The sequence below is a fragment of the Dipodomys ordii genome, unplaced genomic scaffold (genome assembly GCF_000151885.1).
Source record: "Dipodomys ordii isolate 6190 unplaced genomic scaffold, Dord_2.0 Scaffold31, whole genome shotgun sequence".
In the NCBI taxonomy this organism is placed as follows: Eukaryota; Metazoa; Chordata; class Mammalia; order Rodentia; family Heteromyidae; genus Dipodomys; species Dipodomys ordii.
In genome coordinates, this window is record NW_012267247.1 from 3,058,140 (window position 1) to 3,068,217 (window position 10,078).

Below are 10,078 nucleotides of genomic sequence, written 5' to 3' on the forward strand. Positions count from 1 at the left end.
TGGGTTCGATTCCTCAGCACCACATAAGCAAAAAGAAAAAAGCCAGAAGTGGTGCTGTGGCTCAAGTGGTAGAGTGCTAGCCTTGAGCTGAGGGATAGCGCCCAGACCCAGAGTTCAGGCCCCACAACCGGACCCAAAGAAAATAAATAAATAAAAATGAAAAATAAAAAATTATAGTATTTAAGTCTGTTTTCTTATTTTGGTTCAATTGTGAGTGTTGTTTATGTTTAACTGAATGGCTTATCTTTATTGTAAATCATATAAATGCAATTTACTTTTTTATTTCTATATCCTAGCATAGACTTGTTATGTAACTGTAACTCCTCTGTAATAACAATTTAAAAACATTTTTAAGAAACAATAATGCCACATTAACTGTGAGTCAGGTGCCAGTGGCTGACACCTGTAATCCTAGCTACTCAGGAGGCTAAGATATGAGGATTGTGGTTCAAAACCAGCCCATGAAGGAAAGACTGGAAGACTCATCTCCAATTAACCACCAAACAGCTGGAAATGGAATGAGCTATGGTTCAAGGAGTAGATCATTAGCCTCGAGCAGAAAAAGCAGAAGGACAGCACCCAGGCCCTGAGTTCAAGTCCCAATACCAGCATGAAAAACAAAAAGTAAATTAGAGTAAAGAGGAAGAATATCTAACCAATGAGCTCAATAAAACAACAGTAAGGAAGGATGATTTATAATGGAATAGGTGTTTAAAAAGCTGGATTAATTCTAAGAGGATTTAAACAAACATGAGAAACAACAACAGAAACCAAATAAGCAACAAGAAAGGACAAACGAAAGAAGGCAATGCAAAGTATGAGAAATTCAATGGAGAAAGGGTAACTTTTAAAAAAAAATCTAATTAAGCAGGAGCAGGTGGCTCATGCCTGTAATCCTAGCTACTCAGGAGGCTGAGATGAGATCTGAGGATCACAATTCAAAGCCAGCCTGGGCAGGAAAGTCCTCCACACTCTTATCTCCAATAAACCAATAGAAAACCGGAAGTGGTGCTGTGGCTCAAGTGGTAGAATGCTTGCTTTGAACTGAAGAGCGAAGGGATAGTGCCCAGGCCCAGAGTTCAAGCCTCACGACCAACAAAAAAAAAAAAAACTAATTAAAATCCTGGAAGTGAAGAGCTCAATTGCCAAATGAAACCCTCAATCACAGCTGAGTGGCTGTGGCTAACTCCTGTAATCCTAGCTACTCAGCAGGCTGAGATCTGAAGATTGCAGTTTGAAGATAGTTGGGGATCTGTGGCTCAAGTGGTAGAGTGCTAGTCTTGAGCACAATGAGGCTCAGGGACAGTACCCAGGCTCTGAGTTCAAGCCCCAGGACCAACAACAACAACAACAACAAAAAAAAAAAACCTGAGACATGGGAGCTAAGAATGCAACTTATTGGTAGAACACTCAACTAGCATGAGTGAAGAACCTTAGCTTCCATCCTCAGCACCAGAATGAATGAACAAACAAATGAATAAACAATCAAAGTTGGGCCAAAGACCTAAAAGGAATACCACAAGAACATAGATTCTCAAGGACTTTACTGATTTATACTTTAATGCCTAAATTCTCTACCAATAATTTCTACAAAGTAGTAAATCTCCACTTATGATCAGGTTATATAGGAGCCCATGTCATCTAGTCACGTTTCTCCCAAAGTGGCAAAAGAAAAAAATACATATCAAAGCAACTTCATACTGAACTTCAAAAAAAAAATAAGATACTCAGCTTTTTATTTCTCTTAAAAGTTCCAGTTGAACTGGGGGGAAGCAAAGGAAGGAGTGGCATTGTCCGAAAAGAAATGTACCCATTACCTGCTTTATGAAAGTTACTCCTTTGTACAACACAGCACTTTAATAACAATATTTTTTTTAATTTCCAGTTGTTGGGAGTGACAATCTCAACACATAATGCCATTTTCAATTCTGTAAAATAAATCATTCTAAAATGCCTAAAATGAGTTACTAGATCATTTCAGTAGCATCATATTAAAGCATGTTTCAGTATATACAAACACCTTTAAAAAAAAGTAATAGTCTTAGTAGGGTCACACCTGAGATGAAATGATTATCTGAGAAACTATAACTAAGAAATTGTTTTAATTCTTTGATCACTGAATCATGTATTTATACCTGTTCCAAATAAAATTATACATATTAATCTACAAAGGCTAGCAAACAGACACCTAGAATGATTATAATTAAAACTGTACCATAAGATAATCTGCTTAAAGAATAATGAACCCAGTCAAATACTGGTGGTTCAAACCTATAATCCTAGGTACTCAAAAGACAAAGATCAAGGCTGGGAAGTTGGCTCAGTGGTAGAGCACTTGCCTTGCATGCCTGAGGCCCTGGGTTCGATTCCTCAGCACCACATAAGCAGAAAGAAAAAAGCCAGAAGTGGTGCTGTTGGCTCAAGTGGTAGGGCGCTAGCCTTGAGGTGAAGAGCTGAGGGACAGCACCCAGGCCCAGAGTTCAGGCCTCATGACCGGGAACCGCTCCCCCCCCCCGCAAAAAAAAAAAAGAACAAAAGACAAAGATCAGAAAGACTGCAATTAGGTACCAGCCCAAATAAAAAGTTTATGTGATCTTATCTCAATCAAAAGCTAGACATGGTATCACACACCAGTCAGCCAAGCTACATGGAAAGCTGAAATCAAGAATATCTGTTTCTGGCCAGATCAGGCAACAAAGTTGCCTTACCTCAACAGAAAAGGCTGGGTGTGCCATTACGTACCTGTCATTTCAGCTACATAGGAAGCATAAATATGAGAATGGCGGTCCAGGTTAGTCTAGGCAAAAGATGAGACTATCTCAAAAACATCCAGAGCTAAAAGGGCTGGAAACATGTGGCTCTAGCAATATGAGCAACTGCCTAGCTAGTACAAATACCTAAGTCCAAAAAATCCAGTAAAATATACACACAAAATTTTTTTTAAGATAAGCCTAAAGTAATACATACCTTGAGTAAAAACAAAGTGCTTCAGATCTGGATATAATGGAAATTAATTTTGCCCTCCTCACCTTATTCATATTGTTTTCATCAACCACATCCTTGGATATATCCTGGATTATTTCGGGACACAAAATAAGGAGAATGATTTGTAGTGGCCAAACTGCTGCTTTACGTTTGGTGCTTTCAGCAAAACCATCCACCAAGTCAAACAGCTTTTCTGCACACTCTATATAAAAAAATACAAATATTAATGACAGTATTAGATAAGGAAAAAAAATTCTTGCCTTCAAATTAAAAGCCAACACTGTTCAAAAGCCCAAAGGCCACAATTTTAAGAGATAAACTTGGATAGTTAAACAACTATAAAACTCATCCAGAAAGTAGACAAGCAATGTCACATTGTATATGTTATAAGAGCTATCCTGATCCATTTTGAAAAAGTCCCCATCTTAAAATGCTAATTTTGTATTCTGTCTCAATGTGGCAGGCCCTATGCAAAGTGCAATAAAGCAAGAAGGACTACACATCTTCCCAAGGAGAGTTATTCAAGTTCCCCAATCTGTATTTTCTGCCATGCAGCTATCCTCAAGAATTCTTACTTTCGACACACTTCTCTAAATACAAAATAAAGCCTGAGAACACACACCAAATAAGTTGCTTTTCTGAAATGCAGATGAAATAACTAATCACAACTTTAAAGATTAGAGTTCATTTTAAATTTGTTTGCTCAAAGGAAGGGAAGGGAAAAGGCTAGAGATAATTCAGAAATATGAAAAAATATTTACTATCAGTTAATACAAGATGAAGCTCTTTACAAAAGAAAAATCTGGAAATCACCAAATTTTTACCTTGTTAAAGCATTTAAGACCCTCCCCCCCCAAAAAAAATTAATCTTATCCTTACCAGCCATATCAGTCTGTGGAATCTGGTAGAGCTTTGTAAATTCATCTGGATAATTTTCTACCCAGTTCCAAAAGGCCTACAAATAATAACGCATGTCTTGATATGAAAACCATGAACTTTTCTTAATACAGTAAATGGCCAGTATTTCTAATGTTCTTAATAAAAGTATTATAATTCATTCTTTCAAAAATTAACATAAAACTATCCTTAGTTTTAAATTCAAAATACAAAAGATACCAAAACTATTAATTAAGAGCATAATTTTCTTTTTTTCTGTCAGTTGTGAGGCTTGAACTCAGGGTCTGGGCATTGTCCCTGCGCCTCTTTGTGCTCAAGGCTAACACTCTACCACTTGAATCACAGCATCACTTCCGTTTTTGAGTTGCTTATTAGAGATAAGAGTCTCACAGGGACTTTTCTGCCTAGGCTAGCTTTGAACCTTGATCCTCAGGCCTCAGTATCCTGAGTAGCTAGGCACAGCTAGCAGCGCCTGCCCTCTTTTTTTTTTTGGCCAGTCCTGGAGCCTGTGCTCAAGACTTGGGTAAGGGTAGTACTCTATCACTTGAGCCACAGTGCCACTTCCAGCTTTTTCTATTTATGTGGTACTAAGGAATTGAATCCAGGGCTTTATGTATGCTAAAAAAGCACTCTACCACTAAGCCACATTCCTAGCTCCCAAGAGCATAATTTTAATATAAAGATGCTGCAGCTTACCTTTTCCAGGCTGTTTATAACAGCTAACTGTGCAACCTTCTTTAGGGCTTTAAATTTAAATGCTGTTTCTGAGGTAGGAAAAAAAAAATTATTTACCTCCAAATTATTTAATTAGCATAAATACAGTTCAGAGTTATTAGCAAAGTAACATTTCATTTACCTGCTGTTTTCATTCATTATTTATAAGCAATATCAAGGTAAACATAATTAATATAAACTCCAACTCATAAATTAAGACCAATAAAGACAAAATTCAATAAAAACAAATATGCCACCCGGCGCTGGTGGCTCACGCCTGTAATCCTAGCTACTCAGAAGGTTGAGATCTGAGGATCGTGGTTCAAAGCCAGCCTAGGCAGGAAAGACGGTGAGACTCCTATCTCCAATAAACCACTAGAAAACCGGAAGTGGCTCTGTAGCTCAAGTGATAGAGTGCTTGCCTTGAGCTCAAGAGCTGAGGAACAGTGCCCAGGCCAAGAGTTCAAGCCCCATGGCGGACCAAAAAAAACAAACAAACAAACAAAAAAACAAATATGCCTTGATTTTCCAAAGTTGAGTCTTTCCTTATTTTTATTTACATTTCAAAAAGGTATAAAATGTATGGTCATAATAAAATTGTTTTAAATAATATGCAACTGCCTAAGCCTTAAACTTAGATTCATCCATAATTCTACACTATAGAAACATTCATAGAGATGGGTTTTCTTTCATTCTTTTTCCTATGTATATATATAAGAAATATCTATAACAACATTTTGGTCATACTAAGCTCTTTTTTTTGGCAATACAAGGGCTTGCTTTGCTTTGTGCTGGTACTAGGGCTTGCTCATCTTTTTCTACTCAGGCTGATGTTCTATCACTTGAACCATGTCTCCAGTTTCAGCTTTTTGCTGGTTAATTGGAGAAAAGTCTCATTTGGATTTGTCAGCATTAACTATTTTCCAACTGTGATTATAAGATCTTAGCATCCTGAGTAACTAGGATTATAGGCACAAGCCGAGGGTGGCCAGCTCCTCCTAAGAATACTAATTTTTATTACATGTACATAAAATCTGTCTAATAGAAATGAGTCTCCAAGGATACAGCTAAAGAATCCTTCATGATTTTCTTTTCTTGAACTTGAAAATAAGTGACTATTAAATGTACTCTTGCAATGCATTATCAATAAACTACTCAGAAAAGGCCAGAAGAAGAGCTGTGCTCAAGTAGTAGAATGATAGCCTTGACCAAAAGAAGCTCAAGGACAGAACCCAGCCACCCGCCACCGCCCCCTCACACACACACACAAAACACTCTTTGGTAGGGAATATGAAGGAGAATGAAGAGGTGACACACCAAGAAGCATTATATTCATAACCTGACTTATGAAACCATAACCCGTTTATATAATTACTTAATAATGATAAACAAATTAAAAACACTATTTGATAATACCTTAACCAAGATATAAAGTAAAACAAAAACAATGAATTCAGTCAGCACTGGTGGCTCACGCCAATAATCCTAGCTACTCAAGAGGCTGAGATCTGAGGATCAGAGTTCAAAGCCAGCCCAGGCAGGAATGTTTATGAGATTCTTATCTCCAATAAACCACTAGACAACCAGATGGCACTGTGGCTCAAGTGGTAGAGGGCTCACCTTGAGCTGAAGAGCTGAGGGACAACGCCCAGGCCCAGAGTTCAAGCCCCACAACCAACAACAACAAAAAAAAAAAACTATGAACTGTATACTGTAAAGTTTGTTGATTAAATTAGTAAAGATCCAATGATGCCTACAAGGTATTCTAGTAAAAAGAAATTTAAAAGTACTCATAGCTGAAGTTTATGAATGGTACACAATGTTGATTCATATTAACACTTTCTGCTTATCACAGTAATTCTCTCAATTCTATTTCAATCCACATAATCATGTGAAGCCCTTTCAAAAAATTTTAAATCACATCTTCCATCCTGTAATATCCTCTCATCCCCATGTGAGATGATTGACACAAAGCAAAACTAGTCTTTGAGATGCTGAAACTTGATAATGCTGTAAAGCTGGCAAGAAAGAAAATAAAAATGGAAATATCAGAAATAAGAATCCTAAGCCGGGCACTGGTGGCTCATGCCTGTAATCCTAGCTACTCAGGAGAATGAGATCTGAGGATCGTGGTTCAAAGCCAGCCAGGGAAGGTAAGTCCATAACACTCTTATCTCCAGTAACCACTCAGAAAACTGAAGTGGCACTGTGGCTCAAGTGGTAGAGCGCTCGCCTTGAGCTGAAGTGCTCAAGGAGAGTGTCCAGGCCCAGAGTTCAAGCCCCACTACCAGGGGGGAAAAAAAAAAGAAATTAAGAATCCTGGCTCAATTCATCACAATTTCCTGGGTCCAAAAGATACTGAAACTGAAATCCTATTTGTGTGTGTGTCCTGGCTCAATTCATCACAATTTCCTGGGAAGGAGGGAGGGAGGGAGGGAGGGAGGGGGAGAGAGAGAGAGAGTGTGTGTGTGTACACACATTGGTTAATGAGGACTGAACTCAGAGCCTCAAAATTCTTGCTCCATTTTTCTACTTATGACTGTAAGTCTACCACTTAGGCTACTTTCAACTTTCTAATGCTTGACGGGAGGTAAAAGTCTCCTTGCTTTTTTTAGCCTGCCTATCTCTGAACTGTGATTCTCAGAGATCAACCTCATGAATAGTTAGGATTATATCCATAAGACACTAGCAAGTATCTTCTTTAAACACTACAATAGCTAAACAGGTCATTTCTATGACCTAGAGCCATCCTTAAGGAATCAAATTCCTGAAAAATTAAACACTCTTACATCTCATTATTAAAAATAAATATGGGTGGGGCACTGGTGGCTCATAACTGTAATCCTAGCTACTCAGGAGGCTGAGATCTGAGGATCACAGTTCAAAGCAGGAAAGTCCGTGAGACTCTTATCTCCAATAAACCACCAGGAAACCGAAAGTAGCGCAGTAGCTCAAGTGGTAGAGCATTCTCCTTGAGCTGAAGAGTTCAGGGACAATGCCTAGGCCTAGAGTTCACAACAACAACAAAAAAATGTGGTGCAGCCTGGCGCCAGTGGCTCACGCATGTAATCCTAGCTGAGGAGGCTAGAAATAAACCGCTAGAAAACCGGAAGTGGTGCTGTGGCTCAAGCCGTAGAGCACTTGCCTTGAGCTGAAGAGCACAAGGACAGTGCCCAAGCCCAGAGTTCAAGCCCCTCGACTGACAAAAAAAAAAAATTGTGGTGCAAGTGGTAAAGAGCCAGCCAAGTAAGCAAGCCAAACAAGTGTAAGGCCCTAACTTACAAGCCCTGGTACAGCCCTCCCTCTAACTCCTCTCCCCACCCAACAAAAGTTGGCTCTTCCTAGCACCAATGGCTCTTTTTGTAATTAAGAGAATTACATAGGCCAGCTGGGACAGAAAAGTCCAAAGGCTCTATTTCTAAAATAACCAGCAAAGAAGTAGGCTGGAGGTCTGACAAATGGTAAAAACACAAGCTGAATACGCAAGCTGACCAAGTTCAAGAACTTTAGTTCAAACCTCAGTACTGGAAGAAAAAAAATAAACATAGCTGAGAAAGACTGGGAAATACATTTGTGGGTAAAATTAAATCTGTGCTGACTAGCTTTAAAAAATAACTTAAAAAATATATATTGTATTGCCAAGATCTTAGATACTCATCTTCACTTTTATTTTTAAAGATTCAGAAATTAGTGAGCCAGATACATTACTGAACATCTCACAAAAATATTTGAAGGACCAAATCCTCTCTGATGTTCCAGCTGAATACAATTAGTACATTCATACTGCTGTTATTTGGCTATGTTTGTTTCTGTGGAACTGGGATTTGAGCTGAAGATCTCTCATTTGATAGGCAGGCCCTATACTACTGCAACATACCTCTAACCCATTTTTGTGCTAGTTATTTTTGAGATAAGTCTTACTTTCTACTCAACACACCTGATTTTTTTTTTTTTTTTGCCAGTTCTGGGCCTTGAACTTAGGGCCTGGGCACTGTCCTTGAGCTTCTTTTGCTCAAGGCTAGCACTCTACCACTTGAGCCACAGCAGTACTTCTAGCATTTTCTGCTTATGTGGTACTAAGGAATCAAACCCAGGGCTTCATGCATGCTAGGCAAACACTCTACCACTGAGCCATGTTCCCAGCCCACACACTTGAATCTTGATCCACATATTTTAGGCTTCTACTTGTAACTTGAGTAATAGGTGTGAGCCACAAGCCCAAGTATGAGTGAGAACTGGTCTCAAAATTTTTTCTGCTCTTTTTTGAGCTGGCTTCAAACAACAATACATCCAATCTCAGCCTCCAAACAACTAGGATAAGAAGCAAGAGCTACTGGCACTGTTTATAATACTCATTTTTTACTTACAGTGATTATCTTTAGATATATCATACAGTCATACTTACCCTTCAAGAGTCGTTTCAGTTTTGCACAATCCACATTAATATGCTGCAACAATTCTATATCATGAACATCAACATTGTCTTCTGAACAAACTGTCAATTCCTGTAACCTGAAAAGTAAAAAACAAAATACTTCATTGATTTAAGTCTTAGGATATTCCACAATTCTGACAATTCTTAAACCCAATAAAAGATTTGTAAGAATAAAGACACATACTGGGAAGGTGGCTCAGTGGTAGAGCGCTTGCCTTGCAAGCATGAGGCCCTGGGTTTGATTCCTCAGTACCACATAAGCAGGAAAAAAAAAAGCCAGAACTGGCACTGTGGCTCAAGTGGTAAAGCGCTAGCCTTGAGGTGAAGAGCTGAGAGACAGCACCCAGGCCCAGAATTCGAGCCCCATGACTGGACCCCCCCCAAAAAATTAAAAATAATAAATAAATAAGTAAATGATCTTTTTTTTATAAAAATCTAAAGAGGGCTAGGAAGGTGGCTCAGTGGTAGAGCGCTTGCCTTGAATGCATGAGGCCCTGGGTTCAATTCCCCAGCACCACATAAGCAAAAAGAAAAAAAGCCGGAAGTGGCGCTGTGGCTCAAGTGGTAGAGCACTAGTCTTGAGCTGAAGAGCTGCAGGACAGCACCCAGGCCCAGAGTTCGAGCCCCATGACCAGACCCAAAAAATAAAAATAAAAAATAAATCTAAAGAATATAATGAATTAAAAGGACAAGATGAAAAAAAATATAAAACTTAAATATATCTCTGTAAGAGTATGATGTCTCAATTGCATTCCTCACAACTACCCAGGGCATTCAAGGAAAATTATTTAATTCCAAAATAAGAGCAGAGGTTCAAAATGTGCCTACGTCATTCAACAGTAATGCTCAGATGTCAGCCTCCTGAGTAGCTAGGATTACAGGCATGAGCAACCAGTACCCAGTGGACAGCGAAAGTTTTCTTCAATGGGATTTTGTATTTCCTGAATCTAGTCCACTGTTGGCACAATAGAAGTTAAGTATCTACGGGGCTGGGAAGGTGGCTCAGTGGTAGAGCACTTGCCTTGCATGCATGAGGCCCTGGGTTTG

The 10,078-nt window shown here is 38.9% G+C and overlaps 1 protein-coding gene across 2 annotated transcripts in view; it reads right to left on the bottom strand.

Moving 5' to 3' along the window:
* Nf1 (neurofibromin 1) overlaps nt 1–10,078 on the bottom strand; it is a 254,153-nt gene that overhangs the window by 188,530 nt on the left and 55,545 nt on the right. For both annotated transcript variants that reach the window (XM_013016448.1, XM_013016447.1), the window contains exons 5-8: nt 9,002–9,108; nt 4,579–4,646; nt 3,865–3,940; nt 3,030–3,187 (exon numbers count right to left, since the gene is read on the bottom strand). In XM_013016448.1, coding sequence (XP_012871902.1) covers nt 3,030–3,187; nt 3,865–3,940; nt 4,579–4,646; nt 9,002–9,108 — 409 coding nt within the window. The remainder of the gene's footprint in view (nt 1–3,029; nt 3,188–3,864; nt 3,941–4,578; nt 4,647–9,001; nt 9,109–10,078) is intronic.